General features: G+C 39.4%; 1 protein-coding gene across 1 annotated transcript; it reads left to right on the top strand.

Moving 5' to 3' along the window:
* Positions 1–332: 332 nt before the first annotated feature.
* rab12 (RAB12, member RAS oncogene family) lies at positions 333–19,806 on the top strand. The gene is made up of 6 exons (XM_061978964.2): positions 333–730; positions 5,236–5,296; positions 14,267–14,405; positions 14,513–14,602; positions 16,625–16,729; positions 18,650–19,806. Exons 1-6 carry the CDS (start codon positions 511–513, stop codon positions 18,755–18,757), a joined length of 723 nt encoding a protein of 240 aa, XP_061834948.1. The 5' UTR covers positions 333–510; the 3' UTR covers positions 18,758–19,806.
* The last annotated feature ends 443 nt before the right edge of the window (positions 19,807–20,249 follow it).

The raw sequence follows: 20,249 nt of genomic DNA, 5'->3' as shown, positions 1-20,249 counted from the left end.
ATATATATATATATATGGAACACAGCATCATAGTTTCCACAGCTTTTTGGTTGTTAGGGGTAGAGAGTGTTTTAACATAGAGTTCTAATTATTTTTTTAAAGGGACAAAAAACAGTTCGGGTATTGAGAAACGTACATTTATGAATATAAACCTTAGCCAATAGTAGAATGAGGTTGCAACGGTAAAATTCCTTTTCAAAATGTTTTTACTTATTAAAAAAAAGTGTCAAAACGTCGTCATTACGTTGCACTTTTGTGGTCTCGCCCAAACTTAGTTTGTCCCTTACGTCGTACCGTAAATACGTTTTCCAATATGGTGGAACAGGAAGTTGTTTTATTTGACCCAGTGACGTCACTGCGGGTTGGCGTCTAATGGTCGGACAACAACAATCCTAAACGAGCAGCAAACTTGCTTAAACTTCTTAGGAGGGTGAAGAAACTTTACGTTTCAAGCGCTAACGCTGAGTTAGTCTTTTGTGTTAACGTTAAAGTACAAATGCGGAGCCGCTAATGGACCCGCGATATGACTTTCAGCGGAGGGCCGGCGGCGGGAGCCCCGCGAACTCCTCGCCTGCTGTGGGAGCTCAGTCGCGCCGCAGGAAGATACCGCCCAGGCCCGCGGACTTCAAGCTTCAAATCATCATTATCGGCTCCCGCGGTGTGGGTAAAACCAGCTTAATGGAGCGCTACACCGACGACACGTTCTCTGAGGCCTGCAAGTCCACCGTGGGTGAGGGGGAAAAAGATCCACATTTTTTTAATCGAATTTGCAATTTTACAGTAGCAAGGCTTTGTCTATTATGTGGGCTCGGACTTCAGTGGCAAGAATCCGTCTATTATTTGGGCTTGGGCGTCAACTCTGTAAAGTTAGCTTTTATCTAACAAGTTAGCTGGGTGGACTATACATTAAAAAAACACATTATAACTAATAAAACACTCAAACGTTTGGTTTATTGATTGATTTAAACTTGTATTAGTTGATTGGACAGTACAGTACATATTCCGTACAATTGACCACTAAATGGTAACACCCCAATAAGTTTTCCAACTTGTTTAAATCGGGGTCCACTTAAATCAGGGGTGCTCACACTTTTTCTGCAGGCGAGCTACTTTTCAATTGATCAAGTCGTGGGGATCTACCTCATTCATATATATAATTTATATTTGCTTATTTATGAAATATATGTTTTTGTTAATAAGTTAAAGGTGTTTAATGATAATGCAATCATGTTTAACACATATAGTTAATATTGTTAATAAATTAAAGGTGTTTAATAATAATGCAAGCATGTTTAACACATATAGTTAATATTGTTAATAAATTAAAGGTGTTTAATGATAATGCAATCATGTTTAACACATAGTTAATATTGTTAATAAATTAAAGGTGTTTAATGATAATACAAGAATGTTTAATACATATAGTTAATATTGTTAATAAATTAAAGGTGTTTAATGATAATACAAGTATGTTTAATACATATAGTTAATATTGTTAACAAGTTAAAGGTGTTTAAAGATAAACAAGCATGTTTAATACATATAGTTAATATTGTTAACAAGTTAAAGGTGTTTAATGATAATACAAGCATGTTTAATACATATAGTTAATATTATTAATAAGTTAAAGGTGTTTAAAGATAATACAAGTATGTTTAACACATATAGTTAATATTGTTAACAAGTTAAAGCTGTTTAATGATAATACAAGCATGTTTAACACATATAGTTAATATTGTTAATAAGTTAAAGGTGTTTAAAGATAATGCAAGCATGTTTAACACATATAGTTAATATTGTTAACAAGTTAAGGTGTTTAAAGATAATACAGGCATGTTTAACACATATAGATTCCTTTCTTTCATGAAGACAAGAATATAAGTTGGTGTATTACCTGATTCTGATTACTTTTGCATTGATTAGAATCAGACAGTAGTGCTAAAAACGTCCGCATTTTCGAATGGAGGAGAAAAAAGTCCTCCTTTCTGTCCAATACCACATGAAAGTGGTTGGTTTTTGGCATCTTATTTGTCCAGCTTCCGTACTCCTTTGTATACACTTTACAAGAAATACATTGTCGGCAAACTCTGTAGCTTGCTAGCTTGTGCACGCCAGCTTTCTGATACTCTTATTTTGGTAGCGCAGGCAGGATGAAGCAGAGCTTTTATTGTGCAACTGTGCAGTCGGTCTTTGGAGTTTTGACGACAGGTACGGCGCCAGAGTCTGTTGAAATAAAGTGTTTCTCGCCTTCCAGTCGGTAATTTTAATGAGCTGGCAGCAGCCAGTGTCATCTCAGAAGACCCTCGGGTTCCGTGAATGTCAATCAAGTGACGAAAGTGACGTCATATTGAAGATTTATGATCGCTCATTTTTAGGACTATTTTTTTAATGCCTGGCTGGTGATCGACTGACACACCCTCCGAGATCGACTGGTAGCTCGCGATCGACGTAATGAGCACCCCTGACTTAAATTGATTCATGTTACAGATTAGAACACACTAACATATTATTTATTAATTCGGGTTTATTGAAATTACAGGAGCTAGTAAAGTTACAGACTTTGTGTGTCATGTTTAAGGCTAAAAGTGAAACATTACCAGCAAATTTACAAAAAAATGTTTGTCATCACTTCTGAGAATGAAGAGCATAGAAGAAAAGGTCATTTCCAACATCAGTATTCAAGGACAACTTTAAAACAAATGTGTATATCAGTGGTGGGGGTTAAACTATGGAATTCTCTTTACAATGAGATAAAAGATTGTAAAAATATATTCCAATTGAAAAACATATATAAAGACAGAACAATAAGATCATATGGACAGTGTTGCATTTGGACCAGTTGTTCCTCCCAGGGAATTCAAGTTTATGGTCGTCGCTCCCAAGCTCTTTACGACACTTAAAGCTGAGTAAAAGAACCACCAAAGACAGGGTAGGTATTTTGTAATATATTTGCAAAGCTTTGTAAATATCATGAGACCAGTCCAGCATAGAACATTCAATCGCGCAGCTAAGATGGTCTGCCCTACAAAATGGAAACCTCCTATTCTATAAAGTCTCTCTCTCTCTCCCACCCTCGCAGTCTTGTCCCTCCAGCCCAAACACATGGCCATTGTCCTCCGCACCTGGACTTAAGAATAGATAAGAAGAAGGAGTAACTCTCTTTCTTACATTCCATATTCAAGGTTAGCACACAGTATTTGCAGACAACCAAAAGACCACAATTGGAAGAAAAACACTAGCTGTTTTGTAATATGATTATGAAATTAAAGAAGTAACACTTAAATACGGATATATGTAAATATCTGCCTCCGACACAGCCATAAGTGTTTACATTTTGCTTTATATTTATTAGTTTACTTATTTTTAGCCTGGTTTTGTATCATCCCGTGAAGTGTATGTTACTTTTTTTTGTTTTGTTTTTTTGTTCGGTTTGTACTTCATTAAGTTTTGCACTTGTGTTTTTTTGTTTGTTTTCATTATATTTGGATGTAATTGTTGGTTTATATGATATCCATTAAGTAAGACTACGTATTATGTTGAAGGGGGCGGGAAAATATACGATTTTTCTTCATCCTGCTCCTTCTCAGGCATTGGTGTGTAAATGTATAACCGAATAATTGAGGTATAATTGTCTATCGATCAAAGATGCACATCAATGAAGGAGATAAATAAAAATGAAATGATATATACTATCATCATAATACAGTCATCACACAAGTTAATCATCAGAGTAAATACATTGAATTATTTACAATCCGGGATGTGGGGGGGGGGGTTAGGTTTGGTTGATATCAGCACTTCAGTCATCAGCAATTGCAACATCAGAGAAATGGACATTGAAACAATGTAGGTCTGACTTGGTAGGATATGTACAGCAAGTAGTGGACGTAGAGAGATCAGAAAGCATAAGAACAAGTATCTACATTTGATTATTTACAATCCGGGGAGGAGGGAAGGGGGAGGGTGTAAAGTTTAGGGTTGAAGTTGCCTATAGGTGTTCTTTTAGTGCGGTTTTGAAGGAGGATAGAGATGGAATGGAATGGAATTTGCATTACGTCTCAGCTAATTTTAACATCGGCTTTACTAAAACAAATGACATTACTTCATGTACCGTATTTTTCGGACTATAAGTCGCAGTTTTTTTCATAGTTTAGCCGCGACTTATACTCAGGAGCGACTTATGTGTGAAATTACTAACACATTACCGTAAAATATCAAATAATATTATTTAGCTCATTCACGTAAGAGACTAGACGTATAAGATTTCATGGGATTTAGCGATTAGGAGTGACAGATTGTTTGGTAAACGTATAGCATGTTCTATATGTTATAGTTATTTGAATGACTCTTACCATAATATGTTACGTGAACATACCAGGCACGTTCTCAGTTGGTTATTTATGCGTCATATAACGTACACTTATTCAGCCTGTTGTTCACTATTCTTTATTTATTTTAAATTGTCTTTCAAATGTCTATTCTTGGTGTTGGGTTTTATCAAATACATTTCCCCCAAAAATGCGACTTATTGACAGTGCGACTTATATGTTTTTTTCCTTCATTATTATGCATTTTCGGCCGGTGCGACTTATACTCCGAAAAATACGGTAATAGTCTGTATCAGTGTCATGAACCATATTGTACTTAATATAATTGTATCAGTGTATTTTAAAGTTAAAGTACCCATGATTGTTACACACACACTAGGTGTGGCAAAATTATTCTCTGTTCATATAATAGTCTGTGTCAGTGTGGTTGTTGTGTAATTTGGTTACAATTGTGCAGCAACCTTTTAATTATGTTGTATATCTGAATTAATACTCTATTGTGTTGTTCTTGCTGACATTTCCATACACAAAGGTAGCACTTATGTAAGGTGACATTTAATCCCCAGCATGTTTTGCATGTATTTAGGTTGTCACTCTTAGCTGCTGCGCTTTGTTGTTTTGAGCACAAACAGTTCAGCAGTCCGCCATGCAGTGTTCAATCCCAAAATAGTCTCCCCAACATGCAGGCAGCTGCCATGACGGGGCAGCTCCATTTCTGTCCCTGCAGTCCCGTGACACACAAGTCATCAAATTAAACAATCCGCAGCACACTGAGGAATATTAAAATGGTTTAAAATTCCAAGTCTGCAAAGCTTTTGAGGGAACGCGAAGAAAATGTGGACATTAATGTTGAATTTTTTGCAGTTTTTAACCCAAATCTTGCTTTTTTTGTGTGCTTCCCTCACAGGAGTTGATTTCAAAATCAAGACAGTGGAGCTGAGAGGGAAGAAGATCCGTCTGCAGATATGGTGAGATAACTGGACGCAAATCTTTTAGATTCTTTCCATTGCATCCCTCTTCTGTGTGCCACGTCACGCCGCTCCCATCCTTGCATTGCTGTCAGGTACGGCAGTGATGGCTGCTATTAACACATCTTTCCCTGTCGACTAACACCGCTCTCCACCTCACCTTCATGTGCACCCTCCCACCTTCTGTGTTGGCTGTGTTTGTCATGATGAAGAGCACACGTCAAGTTCCAACACCGCCGCACCCTCACCTCATCATTACTTCTGTCTCCTCAATGTGACTCACGGGGGCGCCGGAGAGTCAGGACGCAGGTACAGTAACATCGAAGCACTCGTCACGCAGCTAGGTCGGACCTGGTCGTGCGTCAAGAGCACTAACAAGTTCACACTGCAGTGCGTCCATATGTTACTTTAATCAAGCTTCAATAGATTTGTTAAATACCTATTCTAAATTCTCAGTCCTGTGTAGAGAATGCTAGAAAGGCTTATTTCAAGGTCCTCCAAATTTTTCCCGGCGAGTATCGCACAGGCTACAGAAAATTTGCAAGACGCGACGGGCCATTTTGATACAATTTGTACATTAAATATGCTAAAAGCAATCAAATGTTAGTCAAGATATGCAAAACTGAACAAAACAGCTTTGCTTTGTGTAATATTTGACAATGCAAATCCACGCAATATATCTAATATGTGTCATCAATAATGAATGCATTTTTGTATACGCAGAGGGACATTAATGAACCCTCTCTTTTAACACACTAGCCTCACTTATTAAGATTGCATTGAAAAGAAACAACACTGATTTACAGAAAAAAATGCAATAATACCTAGGAGTGTGGGAAAAAATCGATTCGAATTCGAATCGCGATTCTCGCGTTGTGCGATTCAGAATCAATTCTCATTTTTAAAAAATCGATATTTTTTTTAAAAATTTGTATTTATTTTTTCATTTTATTTTATTTTATTTGTATTTTTTTTAAATTAATCAATCCAACAAAGCAATACTTACTTGCTTATGGTAGTCCATCGTATCCGATGATGACTTCCACTTCTTCTATTGGTGAGTTTTGAGGTGACTAAAAAGTCCAATACGAGAGCCACATGGTCTATTGCAATGGGGGCATATGAAGTTAGTGTTTGTTGTGGTGTTGGCTGCAGGGCCCATCTTCCTCCTCTGGCGTTTCCCTTCCCTCGCTGCGCTTCTCTCCTCTTCAAAATGTTGAAGGCCTGCATGGCAGAGTTGCCTCCAGAGAGGGCGATCTGAGGCAGAGCTTTCCAGCTGTGTGTGCTGTATTCCACACCTCTTGAGAGTTCTTTTCAGTTGGTCCTTATACCTCCGCTTTTGGCCTCCTGCAGATCTCTGGCCATGATGAAGTTGACCATATAGCAGTTGTCGGGGAAGTCTATCAACTGGCATTCTGATGGTGTGGCCGGCCCATCGCAGTTGGTACTGGAGAAAAGTGGCCTCCATGCTCTTAGTACCAGTTTTACTCAGGACTTCCGTGTGTGGCACACGATCACGCCATGTCAGCCCAAGGATCCGCTGGAGACACTTGATGTGAAAGTTCTCCAGCTGTTGGATGTGGCGGCGATACAGGGTCCAAGCTTCACAGCCATATAATAGTGTGCAGACACAGATGGCTTGGTAGACTGCCACCTTAGTACGTATGCTGAGGTCTTTGTTCACATACACCCTCTTACGCAGTCTACCAAAGGAGGCTGAGGCAGATCTTATTCGATTTTGAACATCATTGTCCATGCTGCAGTTTTCGGAGAGGATGCTCCCAAGATATTTGAAGTCTGGGACTATTGCTAGGGTCTTGTCATCGATGTTAAAGACAGGTGATGGTGGTCGAGTTGGCGGAGGGGAGTTCCACTGGCACAGTACCTCCGTCTTTACAGTGTTCACAGTGAGACCCAGTCTGCTATAGGCCTTCACAGCAGCTGTTAGCGTCGCCTGCAGAGCCTCTGATGTATGTGCCACAAAGGCACAATCATCAGCATACTGTAATTCCAAAATGTTCACAGTTTTGACCTTGGTAGCCGCCTGCAGCCTTCTGATGTTAAATAAGCTTCCATCCAACCTGTAATCCACCAGCACACCACTGCTTCCCTCAACTTCTTTGTGCAGTAGCCAGGTGACACTCATGAGGAAGATGTTGAATAGTACAGGTGCAAGTACACAACCCTGTCTGACACCTGTGGATACCTTGAAAGGCCTAGACTCATGTCCTCCTGTTGTCACCTGAGCCATCATCCCCTCGTGGAAACTTTGCAAGATGTTTACAAACTTCCGCGGGCAACCAACCCTGAGAAGGACCGTCCAGAGCAAGTCTCTGTTGACCGTATCAAAGGCCTTTGATAGGTCCACAAACGCCATGTATAGATCTTGATGTTGCTCCCGACACTTCTCTTGTAGCTGGCGTGTTGTGAAAATCATGTCCACAGTGCTGCGATTTTTCCTGAAGCCACATTGAGACTCAGGCAACAGGTGTTCTGTTATGCTCTGTACGAGTCTTGACAGCATCACTTTGGCAAGAACCTTGCCAGCAGCAGACAGGAGGGATATTCCTCTACTATTGCCACAGACAGACTTCTCACCCTTCCCTTTATATATGGTTACAACATTTGCATCCCGCCATTGTTGGGGGACTGCTCCGCGTTTCCATATATCAGCAATATAGTGGAAAATTGCTCTGGTACAGAGATAGCCTCCCTGTTTAAGGATCTCTGCAGGGATGCCATCCGGGCCAGGTGTCTTGTTGTTCTTAAGTGACCTAATTGCAGCCAGGACTTCAGAGAAGGTTGGTGGAAGATCCAGTTCTTCAATAGTTGGGTAGCTGGGCAGCTCATCCAGCACTGCCAGATCAGGGGTGGCAGGTTGGTTTAAAAGTGTCTGGAAGTGTTCCGCCCATCTATCCACAACTTGTTTCTGGTCCTTTATGAGGGTTGAGCCATCAGCCGACTTCACAGGTGAAAGAGAGGAGTTTCTGGGGCCATGGATGGTTTTCACAGCATTATAGAAGTTGTGCATGTCGTTCTTCACTGCAAAATGTTCGATTTCTTGAGCCTTGTCAGTCCACCAGTCATTTTTCAGTTTTCGTAGGACAGACTGTACCTCCTTCCTTGATGTTCTCCAGTGCTGCTTTAGCCTGACAGATGTAGGGTTGTTCAGGGATGCGTTACGGGCCTTGTGCATGGTGTCCAGTATGGTTCTGATGGATTCTGAGTTTTCGTCGAACCAGTCCTGATGCTTCCTACGGCGGTAGCCAATAGACTCGGCTGCAGCCTCATAGAGCTTTGAGCTAAGGCAGGTCCAGTAGTCATCAACACTGCCTTCAGGGCTCAGGAAGGGGTCGATTTCCTGCAGCTTCCCTGCAATGGAGGATCGAAGGCTGTTCCGGGCCTCGTCTGCTTCAAGCCGGGCAGAGTCCAACCGCTTCTTTCCAGTTTTTCGGAGACGAACAGGGGGACGTACTGACGCTCGCAACTTGGAGATAATCATGCGGTGGTCAGTCCAGCAGTCAGCACCTCTCATTGCACGGGTGATGTGCACGTCCTTGGTGTCCTTGCGTCTCACGATGACGTAATCCAGCAGATGCCATTGCTTGGATCGTGGGTGCATCCAGGAAGCCTTGTGTTTATTTTTCTGTTGGAAGATTGTGTTGGTGATTGTCAGGTCATGCTCAGCACAGAGACTGAGTAGCCTCATGCCATTGCTGTTGACCTTCCCGATACCATGCTTCCCAATCACTCCTTTCCATATGAGGTGGTTTTTCCCCACCCTGGCATTAAAATCACCAAGCAGGAAGATTTTGTCACTGCTGGGGATGCGCTGTAGGGCCTCATCTAGTTCCTGGTAGAAACGGTCCTTTGCCTCATTCTCGGATGGTAAAGTTGGCGCATAGGCACTGAGAAGAGTTGCGTAGCTGTGTTTTGCAAGGGGAATACGGACAGACATGAGTCTTTCACTTATGCCGGTAGGTGTTTCAGTGAAACTGGGTAGCAGGCTGTTTTTTATTGCCAAACCAACACCATGGTGATGCGGACCTTCTGTAGGGTAACCCTTCCAGAAAAAGGTATAACCCTGGCCTTCTTCCTTTAGGGATCCCTCATCCAGAAGTCTGGTCTCACTCAAGGCGGCGATGTCAATTCCATAACGTCTGAGCTCAGCAGCAACAAGCGCAGTTCTTCTTTGCGGCCTGTCAGGGTTGTTGTCCAAGAGGGTTCTAATATTCCATGTAGCCAATTTCAGGGGAACTTGTTTATTTTTTGTTTTTCGACCGCGGTAGTGGAATGTCCCGGTAGGTGCGGTATCCTACCCGGGGTGTGAAGAGTGGGCAATGTTTAGGCCACCTTTTCTAGGCCTTCCCCCATCTTTGGGGTGAGCAGTGTGGCTCCTAAATAGGGCTGCTCAGTCATACAGGGGTCTGCCGAAATCAGCTGCCACTCAATTCCCAGCTGATAGCGACCATTATAGCCCTGTATCGCTGACGTGCAGGGATCTAACTAGAAGCTCCCAGTTCATTCTAACCTGCCCCCGTTATCAGACATCCTGACGCCGTCAGACTTTGTGCTTCAGAATCCAATTGCTGTTCTGGATCCACCAAGGTCAGAAGCAGAGACCTGTGCGATGATACGTTTTAAGTGCCTCTGGGGGTGCACAGTTCCCAGCCGCACTATCTTCGCCACAAAGAGATGGAGCCTAGTGGCAAGGGGGAAACCCAGGACAACCAGCACCTCTTCATAGCTGCAGGAGGCCTCCGGAACCCTCAGTCTGTCGTGGCCCGCCTACGTGTGCCTCCATCACGGTGCTTTTCTCTCAGGGTGTGCTCCCCTAGCCTTTGTCTTCCTGGACTTACCCGCAAGGCAGCGGGTCGATCCCCTACCTTTTAGCCTGAAGTCGCGAGACTCCAGTTACCGTGTGCTGCCACGTGGAGGCAAGGTGAGGGGTCTTGGTGAAGGAGAGGCTATGTACTGACCTCGGAAGGCTTACGCACTCGGCTTCCTTTACCCAGCTGGGTCGGTCAGCGGCAGAAGCTATGCGTCACATGCATCCCTACATGCAACGTCTCTCTAGCATGCTGCACTAGACGCATCACTACACCCTGCGAGCAAGGCCCGCTAACACACAAAAGCACGTGCTCAACAAACAAATTGTTACCTGTCACTCACCATGGCTCTGAACTATTGACCAAAAGAGTCAGGGTGGGGTTGAGGGCTTTATATAGGTGACAACACCTGCATTCACTAATTAGGCCAAATTTGGGTCGAACCATGATCTTCAAATGCTGGGTGTTACAGAAGGACACTGGACATTTAAAAGTTGTGTTGTCTAAGCCTGAATATACTATGTACAAAAATGACTGCTCTACACATGCAAAAGTACTATATGAATACTTTTTAGACATGTGATGGTTATTTATGGTGTAATTTACAAAATAACTGTTTTCTTAATTCCCCCTGTCAAATTGGTCCCAGCTAGTGGGCGGGGCTAAGGGCTATTTAAGTTGGAAAATGCTGTTTTTCTGACAGTCTGCTGTCGGTCACTGCCAGAGGAGGATCTCTGTCCTGAGCAGGAGTTTTGGTCTCCATGCATCAAACATCAACTGAGGTGATTATTTTGATGATGAGATTATGTTGTGTTGTAACCGGTTAAATGAGTTTTGTTGAATGCTAATTGATTTTGCTAAATCTGTTTTGATTAGTTAATTCTTTACTTTGACATATTTGATTATTGACCTTTGATTATGAGTACATGTATTTTGATATAATGAATGATTTAACTTTTGATTATTTTTAATATGCTTATTTTGATGAATTATATAGGCCTATTTAACGCATGCAACTTCGAAATGTATTTAGAATATAAATGTACTATATATAATATACAATACTAATATTGCCTCTATTTATTACCATTACAGATTGTGGGTGCTTTGTTTTTTCTGTCGTTGTTCACCTTTTGACACTTTTTGGGATTTCAATAAATGTTTGTAAACTCTCACCAACTGCGTGCCTTGCCATCCTTGATTTGAAAGTCTGGTTTGCAAAGGTTACATTACCTTCACCCGAAACGGGGTGAAGTTAATCAATCCAACAAAGCAATACACAGCAATACCATAACAATGCAATCCAATTCCAAAACCAAACCCAACCCAGCAACACTCAGAACTGCAATAAACAGAGCAATTGAGTAGACACAAACACGACTCAGAACAAACCAAAAGTAGTGAAACAAAAATGAATATTATCAACAACAGTATCAGTATTAGTTACAATTTCAACATAGCAGTGATTAAAAATCCCTCATTGACATTATCATTAGACATTTATTTAAAAAAAAAAAAAAGAAAGAACAATAGTGTCACAGTGGCTGACACTTGCATCGCATCTCATAAGCTTGACAACACACTGTGTCCAATATTTTCACAAAGATAAAATAAGTCATGTTTTTGGTTCATTTAATAGTTAAAACAAATTGACATTATTGCAATCAGTTGATAAAACATTGTTCGTTACAAGTATAAAAGCTTTTTACAAAAATCTACTTCTTTGCTTGCATGTCAGCAGACTGGGGTAGATCCTGCTGAAATCCTATGTATTGAATGAATAGAGAATCGTTTTGAATCGGGAAAATATCATTTTTGAATTGAAAATCGCGTTGAATCGGAAAAAAATCGATGTTGAATCGAATCGTGACCCCAAGAATCGATATTGAATCGAATCGTGGGACACCCAAAGATTCGCAGCCTAATAATAACATCAGTGTAAAGTCACAATTCTACCCATAAGAAACTAATAGTCATATTACACAGCATCATGTTATGTTTTTCTGTTTTTATAGGTTGCACAAATAATAGAATAATACAATTTGATGTCTGCAAATGCTGAATTTTGACTGGTTAGAAATATAAGTTATTTCAAGTAGAATTTATATTTTATTATCCGTATTGTTCATAACTGAATTTATTAACTTATTTTTGGTTCTGTAATCTTGGTAGTATTTTCTAATCATATAATAAATGTTTCCTTAAAATGGCTTTATTATTATAATATTCCAGCTATCTTTTAAAACAAATGGCTTTATTAATTCTATAACTTCATTATGATTTTCTATTTTATTGTTGTCAGTGTTATCCTAATTTGAGTTTGAAAAAAAAACAGAGCCAAAACAATAAGTAGGCAAATATCTAATGTGACCTGGCCTTACATTTGCTCTCTTACAGCAAGATGGAATGAATGTCCGCGCGAACTTAAAGGGGAAGTGTACTTATTTAGGAATTTTACCTATTGTTCACAATCATTATGGAAGACATAATGACAGATGTATTTTTTTAGAATGCATTCTAACTTGTAAATAAAAGTCAGCTCACGGCGGAGTCAATGGGAAGTCCTCTATTCCGCCCATAAAACCAAATAAAAAAACATCCAAAAAGCGCCAAAAATACTCCATTTACATTTCCTGACTTGAATATTAACCAAGTGTTAGTGATATTGTTATTATAAGCGCTAACACAGACAAACTATTTATAGCGGCGCCGTGATCACGAGTTTGTGTGCCTATATTTACATCATCGAGCGGTAACCTGTTTCCTCGCTTCCGTGCTCGTGGAAGTTTATTGTAGATCATAAATCATGCCTCTCACCTGGATAGTAGAAGGATGAGGATGTAATCCGACATACTGGTACACTTTGACAGCCAATTTAGACTCGGAAATGACGAGAACGACATGAAAAGACGCCTCGTTGGCTTGGGCATCCTAATGACAGCAGACATTGCACAGTAAGAGATGTTTTGTTTGTTGACTCTCATGAAGTCTGCAGTGAGTGTTAATCAATGACGTTGTGGGGGAAAAAGAAAACGTTTTTTAAAGGAATGCGCCGCGTATGCTTAAAATGATCAAAATGCGTAAATATTAACTGTTATGCCGCTGGGATAGGCTCCAGCACCCCCCGCAACACTGAGGGGGACTATCAGTAGAAAATGGATGGATGGATTATAAATGTGCCTGTTACTACATTACATATATACTTACAGCATGTATATAAAACTTTAATGGAGGTGTTTGGATGTTTTAAAAGGCTTTGTTGGCAGGATAGAGCGACTCCCATAGGCTCAATTGAAAGCAGACTTTTGATCGCATATATTTACAATTTAGAATACATAAGAAAAGAATAACATGTGTTCTTTTCCAACATAATTATTGTGAATGATAGGCAAAATTCCCCAAAAAAAGTCCAGTTCCCCTTTAAAACTAAATGTGTATCCTAATTAGGGATGTCCAATAATGTTTTTTTTTGCCGATATCCGATATTTCGATATTGTCCAACTCTTAATTACCGATACCGATATCAACCGATACCGATATATACAGTCGTGGAATTAACACATTATTATGCCTAATTTGGACAACCAGGTATGGTGAAGATAAGGTCCTTTTTAAAAAAAATTATTAAATAAAATCACATAAATAAATTAAAAACATTTTCTTGAATAATAAAAGAAAGTAAAGCAGTTACATAGAAACTAGTAATGAATGAAAATGAGTAAAATTAACTGTGAAAGGTTAGTACTATTAGTGGACCAGCAGCACGCACAATCATGTGTGCTTACGGACTGCATCCCTTGCAGACTATATTGATATATATTGATATATAATGTAGGAACCAGAATATTAATAACAGAAATAAACAGCCATTTTGTGTGAATGAGTGTGAATGAGTGAGTGTATCTTGTGTTTTTTATGTTGATTTAATTAAAAAAAACAAAAGAAAAAAAGATACCGATAATAAAAAAAACTATACCGATAATTTCCGATTTTACATTTTAAAGCATTTATCGGCCGATAATAGCCTGCCGATATTATCGGACATCTCTAATCCTAATGTTTACTTAGTGCTTCATTACTGTTTTCTGCTGTTAGGAGTACATTTGTATATACAAATAATATGTCTTTCTTCATGTGACAGGGACACGGCGGGCCAGGAACGCTTCAACAGCATTACGTCAGCCTACTACCGCGGCGCCAAAGGAATCGTGCTGGTGTATGACATCACAAAGCAGGAGACTTTTGAAGACCTCCCTAAGTGGATGAAGATGATCGACAAGGTGAACACACACACTTATTTTGTTTACCTCACTAACTACATTATTTTAGTATTCCAAGTTGGAAGTGTGGTAGGTAATGTATCCTTTTCCTTTTTTTTTAATATCAGTATGCATCTGAGGAGGCAGAGCTCCTCCTGGTGGGGAACAAGTTGGACTGCGAGAGTGATCGTGTCATCTCCAGACAACTAGGAGAGAGGGTGAGTCCGCTTGTAGTTCCTATTTATTTTGTTCTGTCAAAACTATACATTTTTTAAAATCAGTTTAAACACACTTTTTAATTTTGATTATTGTGATTATTCGGCGCAAATTACCCATATTGTTTTTGGTGATATCAAGTAATTCATTTTTAAATCTGATTTATAAATTTTTTTTGTTATCGTCATTTTTAGTAAATTATCCACAGTTTCTATTTGTTTTAGTGCTGTCAAACAAATATTTTTAATCAGATTAAAGTAAATAGTAAATTACCTATAGTTGAAATTAGGGCTGCAACAACTAATCGATTAAATCGATTATAAAAATAGTTGGCGATTAATTTAGTCATCGATTCGTTGGAACTATGCTATGCGCATGCGCGGAAGCTTTTTTTTTTTTATTTAATATTTTTTTATTATTATTATTTTTTTAAATAAACCTTTATTTGTAAACTGCAACATTTACAAACAGCTGAGAAACAATAATCAAAGTAAGTACAAAAACTACAAAACAGCGCCAGGGCGGCGCTGAGGCTACGTCTCATGAGGTGGAGGTAAGCTAGCCAATGATGTGTCATGTGCAGCTCACGTGACAACGCCGTCTCCTTTGCTGGAAACATTTGAAAAATGGCGCAGGAAAACAGTACAAATATTTTAGCGGAAAAACATCTTGAGGTTATTGCTTCAATGGAGAAAAGTGTAAGACCTAAGTCGTCAAAAGTGTGGGAACACTTTACTTTAAAGACTTCAAAGAAGACCGTTTCCTGCAAAATGGCACGGAAGTACAACATTGCTTCAGGAGCACCTGAAAAGGAAACATGTTGGAGCCATCTGAAGGGAACTCACGGTACGTACATTTTTAAGTCCATAGTGGCAACAGGCATTCATGAGTTCAGCTTTTTTGTGAGTAACGTTAACGTTATGCCTTTGTTGCAACGCGGGGCTGATAATGTGACTCCGTTTTGTGGGAGAAAACGCAGTCAATTTCGAAATAAACGTAACGGACAGAAATATCTCATGTTGGTTTCATAATGGATCAATGTAGCTATATAAAAATATTTAGATTTGAGTGACACTTTAGTATAACTAAACGTTATCAAGGTGCTGGAATATTTCATGCTATTATTCAGAGGCAGCCTAAAATTAATCCTTTATTATTCACAACAGAAACGTGTACAATATCTGATTCAGTTCTGATCTGATGAGTTACATTTCTGTGTTATTATTGGTTTATGCTGCATCCTCAATGTCCAGAACATGAAGCCAGTATGTTTTTTTTTTTTTTTCTTCAATAAAATACTAGAAAGGATAGAAATGTAGTTTGTCTCTTTTATCCGATTATTAATCGATTAATCGAAGTAATAATCGACAGATTAATCGATTATCAAATTAATCGTTAGTTGCAGCCCTAGTTGAAATAGTATTTTGTGCTGTCATAACGATTTTTTTTTTCAGACTTATCACACTTTTCTAATTTTGATAAATCGCGAAGTAAATTGCTCATTGTTTCTTTTTTTGTGCTGTCAAACAATTTTTAATCAGATTAACAATCTTTTAAATTGTGTTTAATCACGATTAATTTGAGTAAATTGCTTCCATGATTTATATCAACTTTGAAAAAAAGACTGCACTATTTTAACATAAATACAATTTTACTGTCAGGATGTCATACGCAAACATTTTTTAAAGGTTTTACTTGAATTTTGGTAGTTATCTTTCAGGAATCTGCTGTTTAAGTCAAGGAGCATGTGTAGTCTAATAAATGTATGTGGTTAATCTGTGTTTACATTACATTAATGCACTATTTTTTGGTGATTTGTCGCATAGCAGCCCTAATTTGATTTTATGTTTTTACATTTTCACACATCTGAATGAAGATGCTGCAGATTCATCCTAAAACTAAACAAAAGTGTGTTATTAGCACGGAAAACAATGTTAATATGGAGCAGCGGAGAACGTCACCAAGAGATTTTATAATTGTTGAAGTTTTTTTTTAGAATTAGACTTTATCTGTGTGCATTCCAGTTTTCCTCTCGAATAAGTGGCATGCGTTTCTGCGAGGCGAGCGCCAAGGATAACTGCAACGTGAATGAGATCTTCCTCAAGCTGGTGGATGACATCCTCAGCAAGGTGGGTACTTTTGTCTTTTCCTTACTATTTTTCATTTCATGTAGTTTTTTATACTGTTTATAATTCTTCAAAGGCATATTCATTGTACCTTACTACTACTACTACTCAAAGGCATATTCAATGTACCAAAGACTATAAAAATGGGACCCATTACCTCCCTGCTTGGCACTCAGCATCAAGGGTTGGAATTGGGGGTTAAATCACCAAAAATGATTCCCGGGCGCGGCACTGCTGCTGCCCACTGCTCCCCTCACCTCCCAGGGGGTGAACAAGGGTGATGGGTCAAATGCAGAGGACAAATTTCACCACACCTAGTGTGTGTAAGACAATCATTGGTACTTTAACTTAAACTTAACTTTTGCTACTGTATGTGTCATGTTGCACAGCACACAGCACCAGACTACACACACACATAGGCATAAAATAATACAAATCCTCTTAATTATTCTTAGATTTGTGTTGCTAAAAAGGTCAATGATGTTGAATTTGATGAATGTTATGTTTTTATTAACAAGTTTATGCAGTGTGATGCAGGCAACAGTAGATCGTGCTATTTGACAGCAACCAGCAGAGGGCGCCAGTCGCCAAGTCTAATGCCTCTTAAAGTTGTACAATTTGGACTATAACCAAAACCTTCAGGACAAATATGCCTCATAATCATGAAATTTCAAATCGTCATCATGAATTGTATGTTTTATGTAATGCAAACAAGAAAAATGTGATGAGGACTAAACACACTTAAATTATGTGTGTGTGTCAGAAAGTGTTTTAGTCTTATCTTATTCTGACGCAGTTTTGAGATGTTAGATTTCCTGTGCTCTTAATTTGGCGATCTAGTCTGAGACGTCATTTCCTGTTTGTAGCGTTTCTGCGTAATATGGGCTCTTGGTTGATAGTGTAAACAGCATTGTGTGCGTTCCTGACTAAAATGTAAGTATACACTAATGTGTTAGATGTAGCCTTAACCGAGTGTTGGTTTGCAACAATGTTTCTGCTTGACGATATAATTCGCCAGCTCAACTTTCGCCCTGTTCATACTTATTGTTACACAGTAGTTACCCTATCCTACCACTAGAGGGCGACACAGACCACGTTTAAATCACTGTCTAAATCAACAGTGCTTATTCTCCATTCATCTCTTATGGACTGCTTTAATAGTCCATGTATATTTGTTTTTATAACACATTGTAGAGTATATTATATTATACATATCCTGTTGCATTATTGCATATTCCATCCATCCATTTTCTACCGCTTATTCCCTTTGGGGTCGCGGGGGCGCTGGAGCCTATCTCAGCTACAATCGGGCGGAAGGCGGGGTACACCCTGGACAAGTCGCCACCTCATCGCAGGGCATTATTGCATATTATATTGCATAAATGTATCCTAATCATTATTTGTATGTGTTCCCTTTAGAACACGCACACACACCCCACACACACACCTATACTACAATTGTTCAACTTCATCATTAAAGAGTGCCTGAAAGCCTCTCTGTGCCCTACTCTCTGACCGGAGTCCTTGTCCTAAGAAGATATCAGACCAGCATTCCGAATCCAGAGTAACCTACTCTATCACATGTCCAGAAGCTGGTAACTGCGTCAGAATAAGATAAGACTAAAACACTTTCTGACAGTGGCAATACTGCACTTTTTGTGCGACATTAGTTGTATATTTTGCCCAAAACATTGTGGTCTTACTCTGAATTGCTCAACTTTAGAGGTTCCACGGTAAAAAATTAACAGCACTAGTATCACCCAACACTTAGTAGAGGGCTGAAGTCTGCATTGGTTGTCTTTTGTTGACTGTTCTCTTGTGTGCTTCTCTGTGGGGTTTTTTTTTTACCGGCGCAACTAAAAGCTGCTACACTTCCCTAGTTTAGCAATGACAGTAAAAGTTGTGTTGTATTCTACCCTCCAGATGCCGCTGGAGGTTCCCAACAAGGAGCTCTCTGGCAGCCTTTTGTCTCTGCAGCCCGAACCTGAAGTGCCTCCAGAGTTGCCCCCTCCTCGCATGCGCTGCTGCTGAGTCCCACACACACACACACACACACGCACACACACACACACACACAAACAAAACCACCCAACATCCTTTACGTGCAGTGTGTTAAACTGAACACTATGGGGCAGCGGCGATTTGGAAGTGTTGCGCTCCAAAACTAACAGCTGGGTGGTAATGACACTTCTTGACATCCTTTACCCAGACTACCTCACGTTCCAGCTCGCTGTGCGCCCTCCCACATGTGCCTTTGAGGTAGCGAACCCTACAATTTTTCCCCTGTTGTTAGTTTAGACAACTTTCATTCCCGGTCCCTTAATTTTGTACATCACCCTGCAGGAGTGAGACGTGGACTTGAAGTTACAAAAAGCACACTTGTATTTGTTGTTGATGTAAAAGCATAGGCGGGTGTGTTACTGCACTGCACAGTCGCAGGTAGGTGGCCTTTAAGTATTAGATTTGTTTGGAATGGCTGTCAAAGAATTTGTTAAACACTGATCGCAATCAAGCTGGCACATGACCAGGCAGCAGGAAATTGATCGCCATGGCAAACTGTTTTACTCCAAGTCTTATTAGACTGGCTTTCAATATTTTCAAAACTCTTCTTTTTATTTGCAGAGAGAGTGTTCGAATGACTCAGGAGACTCGCTTCATTATTTCATGGAGCAGCTTCTTCTGCTGCTGCTATGAGGGAAGTCCAATGTTTCTTTATATTGTATAATTTGGACCAGAGTGGGACGTCCCATCCCCTGCACATTTAAAAAAAACTAAACAGTCTATGCACGAGTCCTCCAAATATCTGTTTAATGTTCTTATACTGTTTCTTTCTTTCTTTCTTTGTTTTTAGCACAGTAGGTCAATTGATGCTTGGATGCGGCTTGTTATAATTTTTGTAAAGGTTAGGGTCATACTTTTGGGGAACGGTTTTGCCAAATTAAATGCAACCAATGTGACCATCAATGGTTGGTTACCTTTTAGAACTTTTGTGACACGATTTTGACACTAATCCGCATGTTGTCAACATAGCAGCGTTATTACCGCTTCTGTCTTTTAAAACTTTTTTTTTTTTTTTTTTTGAACCACATACCATTTAAGGCGACGTGTTTGCTATTAAAAGTGTTAAAAAGATCTCGTTAGAGGTTTGGACTTGTTATGATTGGACTTTATGTGCTATTTATAACTTTTGGCATTGTGGAACTAATGAAATTAAAGATGTCTATATTTATTACCAACTTTTATTCGGCTCTGGGTTTTTTTGTCGCATTTAGAAAGGTTATTGTATTTTTCGGACTATAAGTCGCACCGGACGAAAATGCATAATAAAGAAGGCAAAAAACATATAAAAGTCGCACTTTTTGGGGGAATTTATTTGATAAAAGCCAACACCAAGAATAGACATTTGAAAGGCAATTTAAAATAAATAAAGAATAGTGAACAACAGGCTGAATAAGTGTACGTTATATGAGGCATAAATAACCAACTGAGAACGTGCCTGGTATGTTAACGTAACATATTATGG

Source organism: Nerophis lumbriciformis, linkage group LG19 (genome assembly GCF_033978685.3).
Source record: "Nerophis lumbriciformis linkage group LG19, RoL_Nlum_v2.1, whole genome shotgun sequence".
NCBI classification, from domain to species: domain Eukaryota; kingdom Metazoa; phylum Chordata; class Actinopteri; order Syngnathiformes; family Syngnathidae; genus Nerophis; species Nerophis lumbriciformis.
This window is presented reverse-complemented; position numbering and strand designations above follow the sequence as displayed.

Excerpts from the sequence above, each read along its gene's own strand:
- rab12 (XM_061978964.2), top strand. The coding sequence starts at position 511 with ATGGACCCGCGATATGACTTTCAGCGGAGGGCCGGCGGCGGGAGCCCC. Across the intron at positions 14,406-14,512 it reads GGATGAAGATGATCGACAAG|TATGCATCTGAGGAGGCAGA; the intron begins GTGAACACACAC and ends TTTTAATATCAG. Across the intron at positions 14,603-16,624 it reads CCAGACAACTAGGAGAGAGG|TTTTCCTCTCGAATAAGTGG; the intron begins GTGAGTCCGCTT and ends TGTGCATTCCAG.